The 23,858-nt window shown below is 40.8% G+C and overlaps 1 protein-coding gene across 5 annotated transcripts in view; it reads right to left on the bottom strand.

The window, feature by feature from the left end:
* Window positions 1-5,506: 5,506 nt before the first annotated feature.
* rap1gds1 (RAP1, GTP-GDP dissociation stimulator 1) overlaps window positions 5,507-23,858 on the bottom strand; it is a 95,799-nt gene continuing 77,447 nt past the window's right edge. For 4 of the 5 annotated variants that reach the window (XM_060851337.1, XM_060851338.1, XM_060851339.1 and 1 more), the window contains 3 exons: window positions 16,522-16,648; window positions 9,899-10,027; window positions 5,507-6,203 (listed from right to left, as the gene is read on the bottom strand). In XM_060851337.1, the coding sequence (XP_060707320.1) occupies window positions 6,076-6,203; window positions 9,899-10,027; window positions 16,522-16,648 (384 nt within the window). In that variant the 3' untranslated portion in view covers window positions 5,507-6,075. Of the gene's footprint in view, window positions 6,204-9,898; window positions 10,028-16,521; window positions 16,649-20,019; window positions 20,146-23,858 lie in introns of those variants that run through there. The other variant, XM_060851341.1, reaches the window with a different exon arrangement.

The raw sequence follows: 23,858 nt of genomic DNA, 5'->3' as shown, positions 1-23,858 counted from the left end.
GCTGTAAATATGTAAAAAAAAAACATTTTATCAAAGCACCAAAATTCTGCATGACCTGTTCAGGAATGTTCCCAGAGGCCCTAAGCTGTTTGTTGAAGTGAAGTGAATGATGGTTTGCAGATTCACTGCAGTAAAGTATATGGTCCCTTTGCACAGCTCAATGAAATCTTTCTGATGCACACAAACCTTGTGTTTGCAACTTAGTACTAAAATGTTATCCTAGGGAATTAAAATTTAACTTCAGTATTTTCTGTTTGCTGTTCAATGTCCTTTCTGCCCTTGAATGCAGACTTCTAAACCGCCACAATGAACTATAGAATTTTGATCTGACCTTTTTCAACAGAAAACATCACTTGAATATTTATACAATCATCACATTATGCTGGTCTACAGCTCACAAAAATATCCAGCAGAATTATTTATTCATGGGCAAATACATGTCTACTTACATCTGAACTGTTAAAGAGAAACTCTCCACAATACCAGAGGAGAACATCAATGACATGTTGATGAGGGTGGATATGAACTTGAAATAGAAATATATATTTTAGGCCTGTGTATGAGAAGCATGACCAGGCTGGAGATCAATACACATTTGCTATTGTGTTTCATTCAGGATGGGCAATTAACGTACAAAGGCCTTTCCTCTGTACAATTTGTCCCACTCATCCTAATTTCAATTCAGATATCTGACAGAGTAAACGCAGAAGATGCTGAAAATGCTGACTTCTGATGAAAGCTTACTCAGCAACTTGAAATGTTAGGAGAAGGTGAGCACTGCAGATGCTGGAGATCAGAGTTGAGAGTGTGTTGCTCGAAAAGCACAGCAGGTCAGGCAGCATCCGAGGACGTTTCGGGCATAAGCCCTTCATCAAGAATGAGGCTTGTGACCAGGGAGATATTGAGAGATAAATGGGAGGGGAGTAGGGCTGGAGCTGGGGAAGGGTGGGGGTTAGGAGTTAGCTGAGAATGCAATAGGTAGATGAAAGTGGGTGAGAAGGTGATAGGTCGGCGAGGAGGATGGAGAGGAGAGATGGGAGGGAAGATGGATAGGTTAAGAGGGCGGTGCTGAGTTGGAGGCTTGGGACTGGGATATGGTAGGGGAAGGGGAAATGAGGAAACTGGCAAAGTGGTGGTGGGGTTAATTGGTGTGGGTGTCCCTGAGATTTTCTCTGAAACAACCCACAAGTTGGTGTCCTGTCTCCCCAGCGTAGAGGAGACCACATCGGGAAGTAAGATTTTTTTCTCTCCACAAATGCTATCTCAATGATCTTCCAATTTTTAAATTTAATATTGACTGAGGTTAGTGCTGATGAATGGGTCCTCAAATCGGGGACTGTTACCACCAATGGTAGAGTTTTCTCCAGTGTATAATAACCAGAAAATGTGTTGTGTAAAATACGACATAATACTGAGAGCATAATAAAGTCAAATGTTTGAGTGAGCCATAGTTTGGTTTAAATCTCTACAGCCCTTTTCCATTTTGCCTGTTATGTTGACGTAGCAATATTTAATACTTCCAAATCACCGGCAAGAATGGAGGCTAGCAGTTTTGTGGCAAGCTGAATTGCTGATGAGAATGTGGGTTTCAGCCCCAGCCGACCAGAGTGTGTGGTACTGGAAAAACACAGCAGATCAGGCAGCATCAGGGGAGCAGGAGAGTAGTCATTTCAGGCAAAAGCCCTTCATTGGGAATGGGCCTGTGAACAGAGAGGGTGGTGAGATAAATGGGGTTTGGGCGGAAGGTTGCTGAGATTGCAATAGGAGGTGGAATTGGGGGTAATGGTGAAAGGTCGGAGGGTGGAGCGGATAGGTGGGAAGGAAGATGGATAGTTAACACAGGTCAAGAGGACGGTGCAGAGTTGGAAAGTTGGATGTGGGAATAAGGTGGGGGGAGGGGAAATGAGGAAACCAGTGAAATCCATGTTGATGCTATGGGGTTGGATGTTCCAGAGGCAGAAGATGAGGCATTCTTCTTCCAGGCATTGGTGGTTAGGGAGTGGCAATGGAGGCGGCCCAGGATCTGCATGTCCTTGGGGGAATGGGAGGGGGAGTTGAAGCGTTCGGCCATGGGTTGGTTGGTGCGGGTGTCCCAGAGAGCACTTCAGAGAACATCTCCAGGACCCCTGCATTCATAATCGCTTAAACAAGCCTGAGGAAATGTTACAGGATGGGCAGGTTTAATATTTAAAGCAGAACATGCCAACCAACCCCACCACCTTGTGGCTGAACACTTCAATTCCCCCCAAGGATATGTAAATCCTGGGTCTCCTCCATCACCATTCCCTAACCACCTGAAGCCTGGAGGAAGAACGCCTCGTCTTCTGCCTTGGGACCCACCAACCTTATGGCATCAATGTGGTTTTCACTAGTTTCCTAATTTCCTCTCCCCCCCCCCACCCCCCCCCACCTTACCCCATATCCAACTTGGCACTACTCTTCTAACCTGTCCATCTTCTGTCCCACCTAACTGCTCCACCCTCCTCTCAGACCAGTCACTAATTACCCCCATATTCATCTACCTATCCACTCTCAGCTCCCTCCCCACCCCTTTGGCTCCCACCCTCATTCCTGATGAAGGACTTTTGCCTGAAACATTGACTCTCCTGCTCCTCAGATGTTGCCTGACCTGCTGTGCTTTTCTAGCACCACACTTTCGACTCTGATCGCCAGCATCTGCAGTCCTCACCTTCGCTCAGCTGACCAGGCCTTGGCTGCCCTCTAGTGACCAAACTTTCATTACAGGTCCATTGATTTTAGGATGACAGTTGAGTGAGTCTGCTACAATCTTTGTGATTCAGTAGGCTGTTCTTCTCTGGCACAAATGGGAGAAGATATCTCATGAGGTCACAGGACCCAGAGTGCAGGGTTTGGTTATCCATGACTGCTCTGCCACATCACTTAAGATGTTGGGCCTGGAGTCTATTATCAAGAAAGAAATAGCAAGGCATCCAGATAGAAATTGTCCCATTAGGCAGGTGCAGCATGGGCTCATGAAGGGCAGGTTATGCTTAACTAATCTTTTGGAATTCTATGAAGACATTATGAGCAGGGTGGGCAATAGAGACACAGTAGATGTGGTGTATCTAGAGAATAGAGTCATAGAAATGTACAGCACAGAAACAGACCCTTCAGAACAACTTTCCATGGTGAACGGATTCAGCCTTCAACAAGGTGCCACACAAGAGGCTGCTGCATAAGATAAAGATACACCGTGTTAGGAACAACATATTGGCATGAATAGAGGATTGGTTCAACAACAAGAAGCAAAGAGTGCAACAAACGAGTGCTATTCTGGTTGGCAATCAGTGTTGGGACCACAATTAACATGAATGATTTGGAATTGGGGACCATGTGTAGTGTCAAAAGTTTGTGGATGACACTAAGATGAGGGGTACAGCAAAGTGCGCAGAGGACTGAGTCTTTACAAAGGGACATGGATAGTTTAAGCGTGTGGACGAAGTTCTGGCAGATGGAGTACAATGTTAATACATGTGAAGTCATCCATTTCCATAAGAGTAACAGTAAAAGGGACTATTACTTGAATGGTAAGAAGTTGCAGCATGCTGCTGTGTAGAGGGATCTGGGTGTCCTGCTGCATGAATCACAGAAAGCTGGTCTGTTGGTGCAACAGGTAATTACAAAGGCAAATGGAATTTTGTCCTTCAATGCTAAAGGGATTGAGTTTAAAACTGAGAAATTATGTTGCAGCTGTACAAGGTGCTGGTGAGGCCAATCCTGGAGTACTGCCTGCAGTTTTAGTTCATCCTTTCTCAAGTAAGGAGACCACCACTGTAAGGGGTACAGTCACTAGGTTGATTTTGTGAGTTGAGGGGATCGGCTTATGGGGACAGACTGAGTAGACTGGGATTATACTCATTGGCATTTAGAAGAATGAGGTGGGATCTACTTGAAACATAAAACTATGAAGGGAATCGATAAGATAGAAATAGAGAGGATGTTTCCACTGACAGGTGAAACTAGGGCAAGTGGGCATAGCCTCAAAATTAGGGGAGCAGATTTAGGACTGATGTGAGAAGGAACTACTTCACCCAGAGGGCTGTGAATCTGTGGAATTCCCTGTCCAGAGAAGCAGTTGTGAAACTTGAAAGGGTTCAGGAAAGATTTATAAGGATGTTGCCAGGATTGGAGGATTTGAGCTATGGGGGAGGCTGAACAGGCTAAGGCTGTTTTCCCTGGAGTGTCGGAGGCTGAGGGGTGACCTTATAGAGGGTTACAAAATTGTCTATTTACCCTATCCCTGCCCCTCAAAGTCTTTTCCCTGGGGTCGGGGAGTCCAGAACTGGAGGGCATAGGTTTAGGATGGCGGGGGGGGGAAAGGTATAAAAAGAGACCTAAGGGGCAACTTTTTCCACAATGGCTGGTACGTGTATGGAATGAGCTGCCAGAGGTTGTGATGGAGGCAGGTACAATTACAACATTTAAGAGGCATTTGGATGGGTATATGAATAGGAGGAGTTTGGAGGGATATGGGCCGGGTACTGGCAGGTGGGACTAGATTGGGTTGGGATACCTGGTTAGCATGGACACGTTGGACCGAAGGATCTGTTTCCATGTTGTACAGCTCTATGACTCTTCAGCAAATGATTGCAAAGCTAAGATAGATAATTTTTTGAACAGTAAAGGAATTGAGTCACGGTGAGAGGGTGGGTAAGTGAAGCTGAGGCTATGAAAAGATCAGCCATGATCTTATTGAATGGCAGAGCATGCTCGAAGGGAGAGATGACCTACTCCTGCTTTGAGCTCTTATGTTCTTATAACTTGGTGGACAGGTGGTTACTAATTTGAATGATTGGTAGCAAATTCCTCTTTCAAAGTACAGACAACACTGCAGTTTTTCAGAAGTGCCTTTGAAGCATTATGTTTTACCCTGCCTTGGAATTTTGGCAGTGAGAGATGAGTGTACATTCATTTCCACAGTCCTTTAAAAGAAGCCTGTGAAAATGTTATAGGAGGGGTAAGTGCAATATTTGAAGGAGTACGTACCAGTAGAGTAAAGTGAGAGACAGCAGCTCTGTGGCTGTTTGGGTAGGAAACTGACAAACAGTCTAACCCAGGTGGATACGGAGCATAATGACATCATGCAAGAAGCACAATGAGGAGAAGTTAGACAGCAGTGAGCCTGTGGAATTTTCTACCACAAAAAGGGAGTCAGACACTGTCCTTGGGACTAAAGGGATCACAGGGCATGGGGAGAAAGCAAGAACAGGTTGCTGAGATGGATAATCAGCCACAATCATATTGAATGGTATAGCAGACTGGACTGGGTGAATGGCCTACTCCTATTTTCAACTTCTTTGAGCCAAATTTAAGACGAAAGATATGTTGTTACTGCAAATTACTAAATGAGAGAGTGATTGTAAAGGCCCTGTTTGTGCAGGGGAAATATGAACAAAATTCATGGCAAGGCAATACAGTTCACCAGGAGTAGGTGGAATTCACACCATTCAATAAATCCTGCTTTTAAAACACAACAGAACACCACTCAGAACTCTAGATTTAATTTATTAATTCTAGGTACCACAATTTTACATAATTAACAGCCAACATCTGGACACCTGGAAGGACTGATGATGCACGCTAGTTTCTTTTCCCATTGTTGTTTTGTGGGGCTTTTGGAAGCGTTAAGAATGGAGCAAGCTTCAATATCGGAATCTAAAAGGAAAACCCAGGTTTAATTTCTGCATCCTCTCCAGCTGATAGCTTTACAGTTCTGTACAAAATGCAAATGGGGCAGCTGTATGGGAGGTGTGCATTATTTTTTCTATAAACATTGCCACATTGTTATTTTACTATACCATGCAAGCTCTACCATATTGCTTCAGGCATTTAAAAGGGACATTACGTGGACATGGGATGACAAATGGCTAAGTTTTTTGTTTAAAACCACAGCTTACAGCTGGAAGTACCTGGTCCAGCTTTTTGTTTGTCAAGACAGGACCAATCTAATTCATGCACGACAGGTGAGAAGCAAGGGTACCGCATGAGCATTTCACAGCAGACAAAGGTGATCCAGTGACATGACACTAAAGAACAGGTAATGGGGAACAAATCTCAGCTTTCAATAATCAGTCTTTGCTCCGTCACTAATGCCTGCTGGGCTACAAGCTTATTCTCATGGCGGCGAAGCTTTGACACGACCTCCTTGAATGGCATATTTTGTGCTTCTTTTCTAAGTAGTTCTGAAAAATAAAAAAATCTTGCTTATACCAAGTATAAATATGCAGAATGACAGTGAAAAATGAGTGACAAGTCAGATTGATATTAAACTTCCAGTTGTAATGATACATTCACTAGGAGCAACTTCACAAATCACAAAGTTAACAAATAAAACATCGCTAATCATATAAACGTCACATCAGCTTTGCACATTCACCACTATTATTGAATTTTGTATTTATAAGACCAGAATGATGACAGTCTGGATCCATGTCATTTTAGCACACACTGACAATTAGAAAGCAGTAGAAATAGCATGTAGTGATAAAAGGGGAGAGAGAAGCTGCAAAACAGTTGGTAAATATTACAAACATCATTGAACAAAGCAGAATGACTTGTGTTGAAAAATACTAATGGTGCATGGCACATGATTGTGAAGTTTGAGAAACACATAGGAAATAATTAACTAAGATGGCGCACAATTAAGATTTCACCAGGCTCAACTAAAAGTAGTCTAATGAGAGGACAAAATTAACACTGGGCTAAGTACTTGCCTTACTGAAAATGTGTTGCTGGAAAGGCGCAGCGGGTCAGGCAGCATCCAAGGAGCAGGAGAATTGACGTTTCGGGCATGAGCCCTTCTTCAGGAATGAGGAATGAGACACTTTCCTCATTCCTGAAGGGCTCATGCCCGAAACATCGATTCTCCTGTTCCTTGGATACTGCCTGACCTATTGCACCTTTCCAGCAACACATTTTCAGCTCTGATCTCCAGCATCTGCAGTCCTCACTTTCTCCCCAAATACTTGCCTTATTTTGTTTCCTATTCTAATAACAGTCTTGGCTATTTAATAAATGCAGTAATAAATAGAACTTTTGAAGGATTTGTTTCAGAATGGTGCTGATGGGGTAAATACTTGCTTAAATGGGTGTAGCACACCAATTAGTGATAAAAGCAATAATTATTTGTTCAAATAGTCAAAATTGCTAAGATGAGTCATCGTCGACCACGCTGTTTCAGTCACAAACTCAGGAGCCAATATCCATCATCATTCATGTTAAACAGATTGAACAAAATGTAACTATTGTTCCTTTTTATACCATTCTATAATTCCCAGTTCCTTGCCTCTCACCCCTAAAAGAGCTACAACTGACAAGAGTCAGCGGTCACCAAGCAACATAATGATTATGGGAGAAATTAGGTTAGGAGTAGCAGCTAGAATGCAACGAGAAAATTAATAACGGTCTTTCAAGATCTTCAAGGCAACACTAATTATAACTGAACATTGTAATTCAGCTTTGCCACAGTAATTTCTCCAAGGTAGCTTCCATCAGTATCAGTGACATTCAGTATTTTCATGACCCCCATTTTGCTGAAGCAATTTTCGACTGATTATTACCACGACACTGATGGGAACTGCAAGTCTAAACAAACCTCCAGAAGCAGGAATAAAGAAAATTATTAGAAATACTTAGCACTTTAATGTCAGCATTTGGCCATTTAGAATTTGAATTGGATTTGGTTTATTGTCACATGTACTCACATGAGTACAATGGAAAGTTTACAAGACTTATAGCGCCATGTGAGGCACAAAATCTTACTTAGAAAACAGAACATAAGGGAAACAATGTTAAAACATTAAATAGAATTTGAAATGTATGATAAGTAAATTGCAAGTAAAATAAAGATAACTGCCTTGTTTGTTCTCACTGGGTGTCATAGATGTTTTAGACTATGCTGCACTGCACTGTTTATTCAAAAGCAGGAAGACTGAATAGACTGGGACTTTTCTCCCCGCAGAAGTGTGAAGGCAGGGATGGCTCAAATCGAGAAGCAGCTTATGTTTTGAGTCCAATGTCTCTTCTTTGGACCTGAAGAAGTGGAAACGTCATGGGTTTCATACTATAAAGTCAGTGGAGGGAGGGCCATGTAGAATTGAAGGCTAGGTGAGGGAAAAGTAAAAGAGAATGGAAATCAAAGGTTTTAGACAGTTGGTGCGGACTCAATGGGCCAAATGGCCGATTTCCACATTGTACGGTTTCTACAATTCTGAGATTACCATTCCCTTAGCATAGAACAAAAGGCAATAGTTCGAGAGAAGACAAAGGAGGGATTTGTCTTCCATGATCATCAGCCATGTCAAGCATTACACCACTATGAGATACTGGGTCTTCTCAATATTTTGCAAACACTGTTCCCTCCCTGATATCATGGTCTACTTCTCAATTAGCCTCAGTACCTTATTGCAGCAGTATCCCCCCCTCCTCCATCATGGCACCTTCCTACAAATTCACAATGTGTTATACTTAGTCTTACACCTTCTCCCTCTTCCAGGTGAAGCAGTATTCACTTGCACTTCTTTCAATCTAGTCTACTGCATCTGCCATGCACGTCTCCCCTACACTGGGGAGACCAAATGCAGAGTGGGTTATCACTTTCAGGAACATCTCGGCTTAGTCCACAAACAAAAGATGTTGATGCTCGGATTGCTTGCTGGTTCAAAACATACCATCCTGTTCGGATGCTCAGATTTCTATTCTAAGCCAGCTGCAGTGTTCCAGTGAAGCCTAACACAGGCTGGAGGAACACCAATTCATTTTACACCCTTGTAGACTCAACACTGAATTTAATATCAGCAGATCATGAACTTTGTTTCCTATTATAATATTCCTACCTTAGTTTAGCCAATTAGCACCTAACCTGGATCTATGCCTTTACTGTTATCCACCATTTCCACTCCCTTTCTCTTGGATTCCACACACTTTGGTCTCAATCTCCCTTTCCATGACCTTTCCTTCTTGTCCATTTTCAACAGCATTAATCCCAAGGTTTCAATTTTGAAGAGTCATGTCGATGATAACTTTCTTTCACTCTGCTCAGATGCTGCCCAAACTGCTGCATATATCCAGCATTTGCAGTATTTTGTTTTCATATTGTGGATTAATAGATTGGTTAATGTATCCTTGTTACGTGTACCAAGATAGTGAAAAAGTGTTGTTTTGTATGCTAAGGCCGATCATACAGTACAAAGTGCATCAGGGTGCAGAATACAGGGAGGAGGAAGTGAGGACTGCAGATGCTGGAGATCAGAGTCAAGAGTGTTGTGCTGGAAAAGCACAGGTCAGGCAGCATCCAGGGAGCAGGAGAATCGACATTTCGGGCATAAGCCTAGGGGTGGTTGGGAAAGCAATAGGTGGATGAAGGTGAAGGAGAAGGTCAGAGGGGGCAGTGATGGACAGGCTCGGAGGATGGCACCGAGTTGGAGGCTTGGAGTGCAGAATACAGTGTTACAGCTATAGAGAAGGTGCATAGAGAGGGGGAGAGATCAGAATTAATGAGAAGTCCATTCAAAAGTCTGGTAACAGAAGGGAAGAGGCCTCCAACAATAAGAAAGGTTTGATAAACTGGACAAAGATGTTTTCATTTGCAGGCCAGAGAGCACAGGTTATGATCATTAAAATTAAGTAAGGAATTTAAAACATTTTACCCAGAGAGGGGAGAATGTGGAACTTGCTACCAAGGATTAGTATAGATGGATTTAAGGGGAAGCTAGGTAACAGCACCATGGAGTAAGGAATAAAGGTATGGCAATGTGGTGAGATGGACAGAAGGCTTAAATAGTCCGTTTCTATATTGCTGATACTTGGTCTACAATTTCAAATAGTGCAGATGGTACAGAGTTATTTAACAGAGATTATTTCTGACCATTAGCCTTACCCGATCCCATTATGGTGCAAATCATTATCATGGAGTTGTACTTGATTTCAGGTGCACTGGAATCATCAGAAATCAGCTTGTGCAGAATTTCCACCAGTTTAGCATTCTCCAGATCCTGTTCAGCTGTGCCTAAGGGTGCAAACAAAAAGCTCATCAAAACTGAATATCAGAAATAAATTCAAGTGTATCACATCCAATGAACAAAGATATGACTCAATTTCCATGAAGTGGTTTCTCTCCACCCGTACTTAAATGCCAAGCTAAATGTTCCCTTGCAAATACTATGCCCGATGATTTTAATGTACTCAAATAGAAATCATTTCAAGTTTCATTTTTGATCACTTTAATTCTCCTAAATGAAAACGTATTGTGAATTAGCTTGGGTCACAGCTATCCGAAGTGAGCTCAAACCTATAATGTATAATCTTTCTCACCAACATTGTCCTATTTATTTCCAGTATCTGTAGTATTTTGCTTTAATTCAAGTCTACAATGAATGGGTTATTTGGTTGAGTGTGCTCAATTGAATCAGTGGAAAAAGGGTTCAATCTGATTTAATATTTTTAAAATATCCAAAAATTAGGTATTCCACTACTGAATACTTAAAGGGATGGTGCGTTTGATGATAGTTTGAGTATTTTCTTTGTAAATGCACCAGTCATTAGACTAATTAGCTTCAGAATCTGTACAACTACAATGTCATAAATCAAAGAACAATGTAGTGTTGGATATAGGATTTGCTCGCTGAGCTGGAAGATGCGTTTTCAGACGTTTTGTTAACATACTAGGTAACATCAGCGAGTCTCTGGATGAAGCACTGGTGGTAAGGCCTGCTTTTTATTTATTTGTTTAGGTTTCCTTGGGCTGGTGATGTAATTTCCTGTGGTGATGTCAGTTCCTGTTCTTTTTTCCCAAGGGGTGATAAATGGGATCCAAGTTGGTGTGTTGGGAATGCCATGCTGCTAGGAATTCTTGCACGTGTTTCTGTTTGGCTTGTCCTAGAATGGGTGTGTTGTCCCAATCGAAGTGCTGTCCTCCTTCATCTGTTTGTAAAAATACTAGTGAGGGTGAGTCATACACGACGTTCATGTATCCTGATAGCTAATTTTCTGACTGTTTGTCCAATGTAGTGTTGATTACAGTCCTTGCAAGGTATTTTGTAAGTTACATTAGTTTTGCTTGTTGTCTATATAGAGTCTAGGAGAAATTGAGGACTGCAAATGCTGGAGATCAGAGCTGAATGGTGTTGCTGGAAAAGCGCAGCAGGTCAGGCAGCATCCAAGGAGCAGGAGAATCGACGTTTCGGGCAGGAGCCCTTCTTCAGGTCTATATAGGGTCTTTCAAGTTTGTTATCTGCTTTTTAGTGTGTTGGTAGGTTTGTTGCCTATCATGATGCCAAGGGGTCTAGGTAGTCTGGCAGTAATTTTCCGGAGGTCTTTGAATGGAGGGGAAGTGGCTAGTGTTTCTGGACATGTTTTGTCTGCTTGTTTGGGTTTGTTGCTGAGAAATGTACAATGTGGTGCACTAACGCACTGTACTAAGGTGCCAGCATTTTTCCTACGTTGGAAGTTCTTGTTCTCACTGATGCTGTCAGAGAAACACTGCAAAGCATTTTAACAGAACAGAAGCTCTTCACTTTATTTAAAAAGTGTTAATTATTTATAAAGATGTAACACTTCAATTAATCAGTAGGCATTTCGAGTATACTTCATTTTGGTTTAGAAAATACCATTTCACCCTTGTTCTTTTGCTTATATGGAGAAACTACAGTCTGTCAAAACAACTACATAAACTCATTGAAAAGGTCTCCAAATTGCTTCTCAATCTGACTCAAGGAAATTCAGTGGTTCCCATTTCTGTCAAACACATTTGAGTGGTATAGTAATACAAATGGTAACTAGCATAAATTTGTAATCAGTTTGATGACAATGAAAGAATTTATACTGTGCCTAACCTTTAATCTGTCAAATGTTATACAGTATGTTTGAAGATGGACTGGCATATTTGTGATAAGTTATTTTTAATGCCCTTTGCAAAATGATCCTCAATGAAAGGTTGAAAACTGAAGAGATGTTGAACAATAGAAATGTAAAAATTACTTGTAGATTAATAGTATGTATTGCTGTGCAGGTTCTTCACGAAATTTGTTGACATATTTAAATAAGGCTTTTAACAATGCTCAAGAGAATTGTTCAGTATTTAGAACCAAGTGTAGGAGAGAGAAACATGGCTTGTTGCCGAGCAATGAAATGTTCTATGTTATCGGGAGTGCATAATTTTAACAAAAAGAAAGGTGATATAACTATCCAGAAGGTCAGTGAATGTGTGGGTCCTCCCCACCAACCAGAGTGTGAAGCAGGTTATGCAGAGACCAAAGTCTGTGTCAGTTGTAGTGTAGTTTATTAGCCTCTAAAATAGTCAGGACAAAAAATAAAGTAGAGTGGCTCAGTATCATTAAGAAATACTTCAGGGTCATTTCTCAGCAAACGCTGTGGAAGAGGTGTTTAATGCATCCATGTTAAATACTGTAGTGTGAGCTGTGTTAGTTTAAGAGGCTCAGGAAAAGTATCTGACTGATGAAATACATTGGTGAATGCAGGGGTTTGCTCAAAACAAACCAATTATAGCAATGCCAACTAAAGAAGGAGCTTTAAAAGTGGAATCAGGGTGAACTAAAATTCATAATTTATCAAGCCAGGTCTCACTCTGGCATCAGACTTGTCCAACATTATCAGGCAGGATCACAACAGTACATAATGATTATTCCAGAATGTTTTATACTTATAATGCCACAATAATAAATTAAGTTGATCAATCACACAAAAGCTGACGCAAAGACATTTAATACCTTCCTCTTGAATAAGAATACACTAGAGCACAGACTTGTGTAAAATTCAAAAGTTTACTTTGTTCTTCCTAAGCAATTAAGAAACCTTGTTGTTGAGTGATAGCTACAATGCAAGGTAATTGAAAACAAAAAGAGCAGTCTAGATAAGTAATTTGAGAAACTCTAAATCTGCACTGGAATCTGTCGTTTCCTGGTGTGCTCTCTGATTGCACAGCTGTCGCACTTCTAGGATCAAAATTTCCTTGGCAAGGGAGTCTTGAAAGCTTACTTCACTGCATTCTGGGATAACTGTTGTCTCCTACGTGAGCTACATGAAGAGGTCCTATTTGTCAAGAGTAGAAATGAAAGAACAGGCAGGATGAATGCGTGGCTTGAGTGATGGTACAGCAGGGAGGGGTTAAAATTTTTGGGTCATTGGGACAGGTTCTGGGGGAGGTGGGGCGATTACAAATTGTACACAGTCTACTCCTGGGCCAGACTGGAACGAATGAGTCCTTGCAGTACTTTTGCTAACACTGTTGGAGAGGAGAGTACTTAAACTAATGTGGCAGGGGAATGGAAACTAAATGAGGTGGTTAGTGGACAGTAAGAAGGTAGTAACTAAAGCCTGTAAGGAACTAGATCGTGAAGTCAGGGTGACTAAGGGAAAGAGGAGGCAGGAAGCAGATGATGAACACAAAGGGGCAGGTGGTCTGAGGTGCATTTGTTTCAATGTGAGAAGTGTAGTAGTTAAGACAGATGAACTTAGCACTTAGATTAGTACCTGGGAGTATGATGTTATTGCTATTACTGAGACTTGGTTGAGGGAAGGACATGATTGGCATCTAAATATCCCAGGATATCGATGCTTTAGGCGGGATGGAGGAGTTGCATTACTGGTCAGAGAGGATATCACAGCTGTGCTGAAGGAGGGCACTATGGAGGACTCGAGCAGTGAGGCAATATGGACAGAGCTCAGAAATAGGAAGGTGTGGTAACAAATGTTGGGGCTGTACTACAGACCTCCCAACAGCAAGCGAGAGATAGAGGTACAAATATACAAACACATTATGGAAAGATATAGGAGCAACAGTGCTAAATTGGGGGAAGGCCAACTATAGCAAAATTCAGCAGGAGTTGGGGAATGTGAATTGGGAGCAGCTGTTTAAAGGTATATCCACATTTGATATGTGGGAGGCTGTCAAAAAGAGATCGATTAGAGTGCAGGACAGACATGTCCCTGTGAAAATGAGGGATAGAAATGGCAAGATTAGGGAACCATGGATAACAGGTGAAATTGAGACTAGATAAAAAGGAAGCATACAAAAATATTTAGGTGACTGAAAACAGAAAGCTTTGAAAGAATATCAAAAAAGTAGGACCAATCTGAAATGAGTAATTTAGATGGCTAAAAGGGGTAATGAAATATCTTTAGCAAACAGAGTTAAGGAAAATCTCAAAGCCTTTCATTTGTATACAAGGAGCAAGAGCGTAACTAGACAAAGGACTGGCCTACTCAAAGACAAAGGAGGAAAGTTATGAGTGGAGTCAAAGACGACGGGTGAGATTCTTAATGACTACTTTGTATCTGTATTCACTGAGGAAAGGGATGTGATGAACGTTGAGGTTAGGCATCGATATTTGATTTTTCTAGGTCAAGCTGGCATAAGGAGGGAGGAAGAGTTGGGTATTCTAAAAGGCATTAAGGCAAACGAGTCCCCAGGTCCTGGGGGGATCTACCCCAGGTTACTGAGGGAAGCAAGATAGGAAATAGCTGGAGCCTTAAAAATATCTTTCCAGCATCTTTGAATATGGGTGGGGTCCTGGAGGACTAGAGAATTGCTAATGTTGTTCCCTTGTTTAAGGGTAGCAGGGATAATCCAAGTAATTCTAGACTGGTAAGCCTAATGTTATTGGTAGGGAAGCTGCTGGAGAAGATACCGAGAGATAGGATCTATTCCCATTTGGTTTTGTGCAGAGAAGGTCATATCTTACCAATTTAATAGAACTCTGAGGAAGTGACAAAATTGATTGATTGATGAGGGAAGGGCTGTAGATATCACATGGACTTTAGTAAAGCGTTTGATAAAGTTCCTCATGGTAGACTAACGGAGAAAGTGAAGCCGCATGAGGTCCAGGGTGTAGTAGCTTGATGGATAGAGAACTAGCTGGGCAATAGGAAATAGTAGTAGTGGAAGGGAGTTTCTCAAAATGGAGAACTGTAACCAATGGTTTTCCACAGAGACCCATGATAGGACCACTGTTTGAGGTATACATAAATGATCTGGAGGAAGGTATAGGTGGTCTTAGCAAGATTGTAGATGAAACTAAGATTGGTGGAGCAGCAGATAGTGAAGGGGACTCAGAATGCAGAATTATAGGTAGATTAGAGAGTTGGATGGAGAAATGACAGATGGAGTTCAATCTGGACAAATGCAAGGTGATGCATTTTGGAAGATCCAATTCAAGAGTGAATTATACGCAAGTGGAAAAAACCCTGGGGAAAATTGATGTACAGAGAGATCTGGATATTCAGGTCCATTGTTCCCTGAAGGTGGCAATGCAGGTTGATAGAGTGTTCAAGGAGGCATATGGCATGCTCTCCTTTGTCAGATGGGGTATTGAGCAGAAGAGTTGGCAGGTCATGTTGCAATTGTATAAGACTTCAGTTTGGCCACATTTGGAATACTGTGTACAGTTCTGGTTGCCACATTACCAAAAGGATGTGGATGCTTTGGAGAGGATGCAGAGGTGGTTCACCAGGATGTTGTATGGTAGGGAGGGCGCGAGCTATGAGAGGTTGAGTAGATTAGGTTTATTTTCATTAGAAAGACGGAGGTTGAGGGGGCACCTGATTGAGGTCTACAAAATCATGACGGGTATATAGACAGAGTGGATAGCAAGAATGGCTTTTCCTCAGAGTTGGAGACTCAGTTACTAAGGGTCACAAGTTCAAGATGAGAGAGGAAATGTTTAAGGGAGATGTGTGAAAAGTTCTTTATGCAGAGGGTAGTGGGTGCCTGGAACATGTTGCCAGCGGAGGTGGTAGAGGCAGACATAAATAGCGTCAGTTAAGATGTACCTAGACAGATCTATGAATGGGCAGGGAGCAGAGGGATGCAGATCCTTGGAAAATACGTGACAGTTTTTCATAGAGGATCTGGATTGGTGCAGGCTTGGAGGGTTGAAGGACCTGTTCCTGTGCTGTAACTTTGTTTGTTCTTTGAAACGGTGACTACTTCAAACAGCTAATCTGTACATGCTGGAGACGGAGCAAGTTTGAATGACTGGCACTTGCTTTCAATTGCCACTATCCTCCTTGCATTATATTCATCCATTGTTGCTTTATGCTTGCTTCACAAAAGATGAATAGTACACCGTACAATTCTGGTCAGGTGACAGGGAGGATTTGGTTTACATTTTTTAGTACAATTCTCTCTATTTGCAGAAAAATGTATTTGAGAATAAAATTATCCCTAATTTCAACTAAAAACCTGAAGGGAAAAGCTTAATTTCTGAGCAGTACAACTCTTTGCCATAAGAATCGTAAACTTGAACAATTAAGTTGATTAAAATAGCCCAACAAGTCCAAAATACTCACCACTTTTCAGAAACTGTAGTTCAATAAAACTCAGGCACTGTAGTTAAAGCAATGAGATGCAAAACCGGCTACTAGTCGTAGGCATACTCATTTGTTGTGTGATGTTTAACAGACATGATGTTTTCTATTCCCACAAAACTAACAAAGTTGCAACAAATTGCTTAAAGTAAGTCCTACAACTTAGTCACTACTCACCAAGTTCCAGAGCAGCAATCAATCCCAAAGCAACAAGAGCTTCATTCTGCATAATAACATGCTCACTTGTTGCCATAGTGACCAAATGTTTAACACCACCACTTTGAACGATGGCTTTGACAACGTCCTTACAAATCACAGGAAGATAGCGGTTAGTATTTTTAAACAATGAGTTTGAATATTCATAAATCAAAGGAATATTACTAGTGATGTCAAATAATTGACCCACATTTATGAATTTACTGACTTTAAAATCAGTGCTAAAGAGCATAAAAACCTTCAAGATAACATTCAGAAATTCTCTTAATTCACTCAATTTTCAAGATTATTGAATGAGGTGAAACAAAGAGAAAGGGAATCTTTTAACGTCCTTGAAATACGGAATTTGAATTACTCTGACACATTTATACTCTAACATGAAGGCAGGCAGAGGTAATGGAGTTCGCAGTCAGAAAAGGCCAACAAGTAATTCAATAAAAGGTGTAAAACATGAATATATCCTTTTGTTTTACAAGTAATGTGTCCTTGCATATTGACTGGCACACCATGTAGGAAGCATCAATGAGCCATGTAATGAGATGGAATAAATTAAATTTAAAATCCTTAAAATTAGTCACTGGTAGAATTAGAGCACTCAGGGCTGTTCAGCAAATACTGGCCAATTGCAGAATCATATCTAATAGTAGATGAACAATAACATGCTCCTGTGGATGCTCATAATTAGCAGAGTACAGACAGTAGTCAACCAATTGCACTTGCAAACCACAAAACAAATGCCTGTCAGATTCCCCAAGAATCACATCGATGTTCCATTGATGTTTTCTCCATAGCAATGCCATTTCTCCTGCAGCGTAAGTTGTTCTTATGGTTTGGATTTTGGCATTCGTGCAATTGTTCTGATCAATACAAGATGGAAAGCTTCAAAGTGTCTTTTTCAGCAAAATTAAATTCACTTTAATGAAAATAAAACTGTCAAAGTAGCACCATTTGTACTTTTAAGCATAAATTCCACTTAAAAATAGTTTCAGGTGTGATATAATTTTTATTAGAGATGAGGTAAATCACCATTTACAATAATAGATTACTTTATGTCTGTTTTTACTGAGGAAGATATGAGATTTCCAAGTAACTAGAGAAAAATGAAGATTAAGAAAATTGGTATTAATAAAGAAGGGGCAGAACGCTACTAGGTCCCAGGATCAGATAGCGTACATCCCAGGGTGTTAGAGGTGGTGGTGACTGCGACAGTATATACAATGGTGATCATAAGTTCTACAGATTCTGGCGTGATGCCTGCACATTGGAAGCTTGCAAAACATCACCCCACTATTTAAGAAAGAAGCAGTAGGAAAAAAGGACAGGGAACTACACATCTATTTTACATCAGGAGTAAGAAAAATGCTAGGATCTATCATAAGGCATGTTGTTAAGTACATACATGGATAAAAATTATCTGATTGTACATAGCATGGATTTGCAAAAGAAAAAACACATTTGATAACAGCATTTTTTGACAATGTTCTGTTCTGTTTCTCTCTTCACAGTTGCTGGCAGACCTACTAAGTTTCTCCAGCACTGTTTTTTGTTTCAAATTTCCATCATCCAGCATTTTAGTGTCTTTTGAGGATGTTCGTAACAAAGTTGATCAAGATGATTTACAAATATAGTATACAAAGGAACCCTGATTATCAGAATACAAATTATCCGAAAATCGGATTACCCATAGGAGATCGAGGTCCCGATAGAAACATTACATTAAAGATGGGTTTCCAAAATTGATCGCGTCTTTTGTTTAGTGATTAAACAGGCACAGTCTCCAAATGACTGACCTTCCGCCCTCTCTCTCCCTACACTTTCCCTGGAGTTCTACAGAGGAGTGTACCCTAAACCACCTCATCCCCCACCGCCTTCCCCAGGTAATCTGACCAACATTGTCCTGTACAGGGCAGAGGTGGAACCTGTCAAAAAGTTGCAGTCAAAGGTGGGGGGGGGGGGGGGCTGTGGTGTGTGCGCTCTTTGGAGACTTACCCCAGAAAGGCAGCAGCAGCAGCCTTGTTGTTGGTTTCCAGGCCAGCTGTCCTGGTGAGGGGGTGGGGGTAGGCGGCATAGGGATGGGGGTGGGCAGCATAGGGATGGGGATGGTTGAGCAGGGGGCAGTGTTGCAGGGTGGGGAGAGGTGTTGGATGGGTTGGCCGCGGGGTGGGGGGGCGGGGGTGTCGGGGGCAGGTGTTGGACGGAGTTGGGGGGGGTAGGGGCTCGCACACTGCTGCAGTCTCCTGAACGTGGAGCAGACTTTTAAAAACTCCGAGCCCCAGAAGAAAGGCATTTAATTGATTAACAGAATAATTGATTATCCAAACAAAATAATGCCACCCATCTTGTTCGGATAATTGAGGTTCCCCTGTATGTGGGTTTTCATCAGGCTTCTGACAAGGGAGGTTAGTTATAAGCACATGGCATAGGAAGAAACACATTGGCATAGATAAAGCATTAACTAACAGTAAAAAGTAGGAATAAATGGATCATTTGCGCATTTGACAACAAGCAGTAGTACCTAGGCCCCAGTTGTTCATAATATGATTGAGTGTAGGGACCAAATGTATATCATTTTCAAATTTAGAAGTATTAAAGTAAGCAGAAATAAACATTGTGAAGATGTGCAATATTTTCAGGATTTGGACAGGCTTACTGAATGGGCAAGAACGTGGCAGATGGAATATAATACAGGAACGTTAGGGTATCCACTTTGGTAGAAAGAACAGATGCACAGAACATTTCTTAGAAGGTAAGAGCTTAGAAAGTGTAGATGTGCAAAAAAGACTTGGGTGCCCTTGTTGAAAACAAAAATCACTTAAGAATAACCTGCAGGTGCAGGAAGCTATTAAAGCTAATGGAATGTTAGCCTTTATTGCAAGAGAGTGTGTGTATAGTTAGGACTAGTAAAATCGTACTGAAATTGTACATGAGCATGGTTAGACTCCACCTGAAGTACTATTTATAGTTTTGGTCCTTATCTCAGGAAACATACAATTGCCAGAGAACGATTACAATGAAAGTTCACCAGACTTGTTCCTGGGACGGTTGGACTGTCCTAGTGAGGAGAAATTGGGCAAAGTAGGCCTGCATTCTCAAAAGCATGTAAGATGATCTCATTGTAACCTATAAAACACTTAAAAGGAGTAGGCAGGAGGTTTCCGTGGCAAGTCTAGAAGTCACCATGGAAAGGAGATGTGCCAACCAAGGGAGGTGATGGTCTAATGGTATTATCGCTGGATTGTTAATCTAGAGACCCAGGTTAGAGTTCTGCCAAGGCAGATGGTGGAATTTGAATTCAATAAACACCTGGAATTAAGAGTCTAATGATGACCATGCATCCATTGTCAATTGTCAGAAAAGACCAGTTGGTTCACTAGCGTCCTTTAGGGAAGAAAACTGACATCCTTAGCTGGTCTGACCTACATGTGACTCCAGACCCATAGCAAAGTGGTTGACTCTTAACTGCCCTCTGGGTAATTAGAGATGTGCAATAAATGCTGATTTCGATGTACTGTGGATGCTGCCTGAATTGCTGTGCTCTTCCAGCATCACTGATCCAGAAATAAATGCTGATAGCCAGCCCTCATCCTGTGAATGAATTAAAAAAAAACACAGCACAGTTTAAATACAAAATGGATACCACTTAGGACTGAGATGAGAAATTTTTTTCTAAACTCAGCTGTGGATCTTTGAAATCTGCTACCTCACAGGGCAGCAGAAGTTCAGCCGGAGTATATTTGAAGAAGTAATGAAGTTTTGATTATCCCCATAAACATTAATGATTGATACTGCGGGTAAAAGACAATGCAGCTTTCATCAGCCATGATTGTACCAAACGGATGAGCAGCTTGAAAGGCTGAGTGACCTATTTCTGTTCTGATATTCTTATAACTACACAATAAATATAGTTATGTAGAAATGTGGAAGACTTCTGTAATTTTATTCAGATCTTTACAATCCAAAATCTTGTGCCCTGCCATAAAAAAGGTGTTTGCCAGTAGTCACACTTGTCCTTCGTATTTTAAGTGGGCAGCATTTTGCACTACAAATGTTACAATAATTGCTGGGAGGGAGAGTTAAAAACATTGCGCTTTTCCCACAGAGCATGTAATCATGTAACTTCTTAAAAAATCAGATTGGAGGTATGTAAAATTAACATGATAGGAACTGAGAAGGAAATGCAAGTTATGATAGATAGACTCAGTCAAATCAGATACAGAAAGGAAAATAATGAGAAAGAAAGATTGGATGGAGAAAACAAAACGGGGCATATTAAACATAGTTTTAACTCTCCAACAATTAAAACTTTAAGATATAACACCCCACACTTATAAAGGTTAATTTTCAGTGTCAGAGGACTTAATATGCAACACAATTAAAATGACATGCAAGAATTTTCACAAATGTGGTCCTTATCTATCACTTAATGCATTTGAAAGGACAAGGGTGTAGGCAGCAAGATGCAGTATACATAAAGCTGATTATTAAGGGCCAAGTTCTATAGCAACGTTTTGATTTCTACTTTGAACCTGTATCTTCCCTCTTAAAGCTGCTGTGACATTTGTGCATAAATAGTGGCTTTATTTTAAGTTGATAAAATGGGCCAGTCCTGATGAAGGATTCCGATCCAAAATGTCAACTTTCTTGCTCTTCTGAAGCTGCCAGACCTGTTGTGCCATTCTAGCTTCACATTTTATCAACTCTGACTTCTGACATCTGCAGTCCTTACTAACTCCAAATGGTTTTATTTTGCCAAGTTTTGGGCCAACATGTTTAAACATTTTAGAGGTATGCACAAGAATAAGCTAAAGATGTAGTTAGCTGCTTCAGGATCATTACTGAACAAGACTGTTTCACAAGTTCTGAGGATGCTTGGAAATATAATATACTCCACTGAGAACAGAGAATCAGGATTAAATGTGTGGTGCCAGGGAATTTGATTTTGACAAAAATATTTGCACATAATTTTATTGGAACAACAAAATTAAAACTGCAATCATGGAATCCCAACAGTGCAACTAGAGGCCATTTGGCCAATCGAGTCCGCACTGTCCCTCTGAAAAGCTTCCCACTCAGACCACCCTCTATAGCCTATCTCTGTAACACTGCATATATTATAGCTTATCCACTTACCCTGCACACCCCAGATGCGATGGAGCAATTTATCATGGCCAAATCTTTGGACTGTGGGAGGAAACTGGAGCAACCCAGTAGAAGGGAAGGATATGCAAACTCCACATAGATAGTCACCCAAAGCTGGAATTGCACTAGAGATGCTGGTACTGTAAGGTAGCAGTGCTCACCGCTATGCCACCATGTCACCCAATCTTATATACAAATATTTTGAAATGTAACATTTTTCAACTAGTAATGTAGCAATCTATTTCATACAAATGGGTTGCTACATTAAAGTTTATACCATCTTTCACAGGGAATTCCAATATTAAACTTGTATACATTTCTGTTATAATTAATTGCAGTTTCTACATTAAATTGAATAGTTAGACAGTAGGTGCAGGAGTAGGCCATTCTGCCCTTTGAGCCTGCACCACCATTCATTATCATGGCTGATCATCCTTAATCAGTATCCTGTTCCTGCCTTATCTCCATAACCCTTGATTCCACTATCCTCGAGAGCTCTATCCAACTCTTTCTTTATATTTAGATAGTTGGCTGATGACCAGGCCAACATGATTGCCTCAAAGACCTTTTACCATGCTGCAAAAAACGCTATGACTCAATAAATCAACCATAATTTTTCTAGAAAAGAAAACTGGAACATATGGAAGAAAGTGGAGTTTGCACACTCTCCTCGTGTCTGCGTGGGTTTCCTCCATGTGCTCCAGTTTCCTTCTACAGTCCAAAGATGTGCAGGTCAGGTGGACTGGCCATGCTAAACTGTCCATCGTGTTAGGTGCATTAGACAGAGAGAAATGGATCTGGGGCAGAGCATTCCACACACCCACCACTCTCTGGGTGAAGAAGTTTCTCCTCATCTCTGTCCTAAATGGCCTACCCCTTATTTTTAAGCTTTGTCCTCTGGTACGGGACTCACCCATCAGTGGAAACATGTTTTCTGCCTCTAGAGTGTCCAATCCTTTAATAATGTTATACATCTCAATCAGATCCCCTCTCAATCTTCTAAACTCAAGGGTATACAAGCCCAGTCGCTCCAATCTTTCAACATAAGATAGTCCCGCCATTCCAGGAATTGACCTCGTGAACCTATGCTGCACTCCCTCAATAGCCAGAATGTCTTTCCTCATATTTGGAGACCAGAACTGCACACAATATTCCAGGGAGTTAATCAAAGATTACACGTTCTAATTCCATTTTTAGAAGATAGGCTTATTTTGTTATATACGCCAGCTTATATTACGGGCAATTACGTATTTGATTGGACACAGATAAACATTAGGAGTTGGTAACCCCGTGTGCTTACTTCTGAAATACAGAGTAATGCTATAATTAAAGAGCGGAATAAAATATATTCTGTTAGAACTGTCACCTTACTGCTAATTACTACCTTGAATAAGTTTCCATTAATGTGACTTTTAAAAATAAATAGCAGGAGCAGGTTCTTGGTGCTACCATTTATATATCCACAGAAGCAAGGATGAATAACATGCCAAAATCTCTCAGAATTAGCTCTTTTAAGTAAAGCTGCAAGAAAATAAAACAGCAGGTAGTGTAAACAGTGAGTACACTGCAATAAAAACTGAGCATTTGCTTCTTGATGAAATAAGATTGCTACAAAACGCTTTTTAAACCACAGAACATGACACTCATTGCAATATTTTAGAACATACAAATGTTACAATAATTTTCAAAACATTTGTGCCATAACTTTTACAAATCCTCAGCAGAAAAATGTTTCCATGCCATTACAGACAGAAAATGCTGTGTTGATGCAAAACTCAGCTGATTTTTTTCAAATATGTTTTAGTGACTGTCCAATTTTAGTTTTGTTGGATCCTGTTTTTACCAAAAATGTGTATAATTTAGCCTTTTCTGTAACTTTTTTGGTTATACATTTGTATTCTAATCCACAGACACAACAACCCATTTATTCAGTACTGTATGTCACACCTCACTGGGGTAGCATACTGAAAACCCAGCCCTGCTATTCCGGAAGACATAATAAAAGTATAAAAGACAGGTAATTGGGCAGTTTTGTAGAATCAGGTTGGCAGAAAACACAGATCAGGCTTCAGTTGTTCACAATAATCAGTACTTATTACAAATAAATAGGTGTTTTCCTGTAGCTAGAATCTAAAATATCAATACGTAACTCTAACCAT

This window comes from Hemiscyllium ocellatum, chromosome 36, assembly GCF_020745735.1.
Source record: "Hemiscyllium ocellatum isolate sHemOce1 chromosome 36, sHemOce1.pat.X.cur, whole genome shotgun sequence".
Taxonomy (NCBI): domain Eukaryota; kingdom Metazoa; phylum Chordata; class Chondrichthyes; order Orectolobiformes; family Hemiscylliidae; genus Hemiscyllium; species Hemiscyllium ocellatum.
Note: the sequence above shows the minus strand (reverse complement) of the source record. Positions and strands in the feature narration are given on the sequence as shown.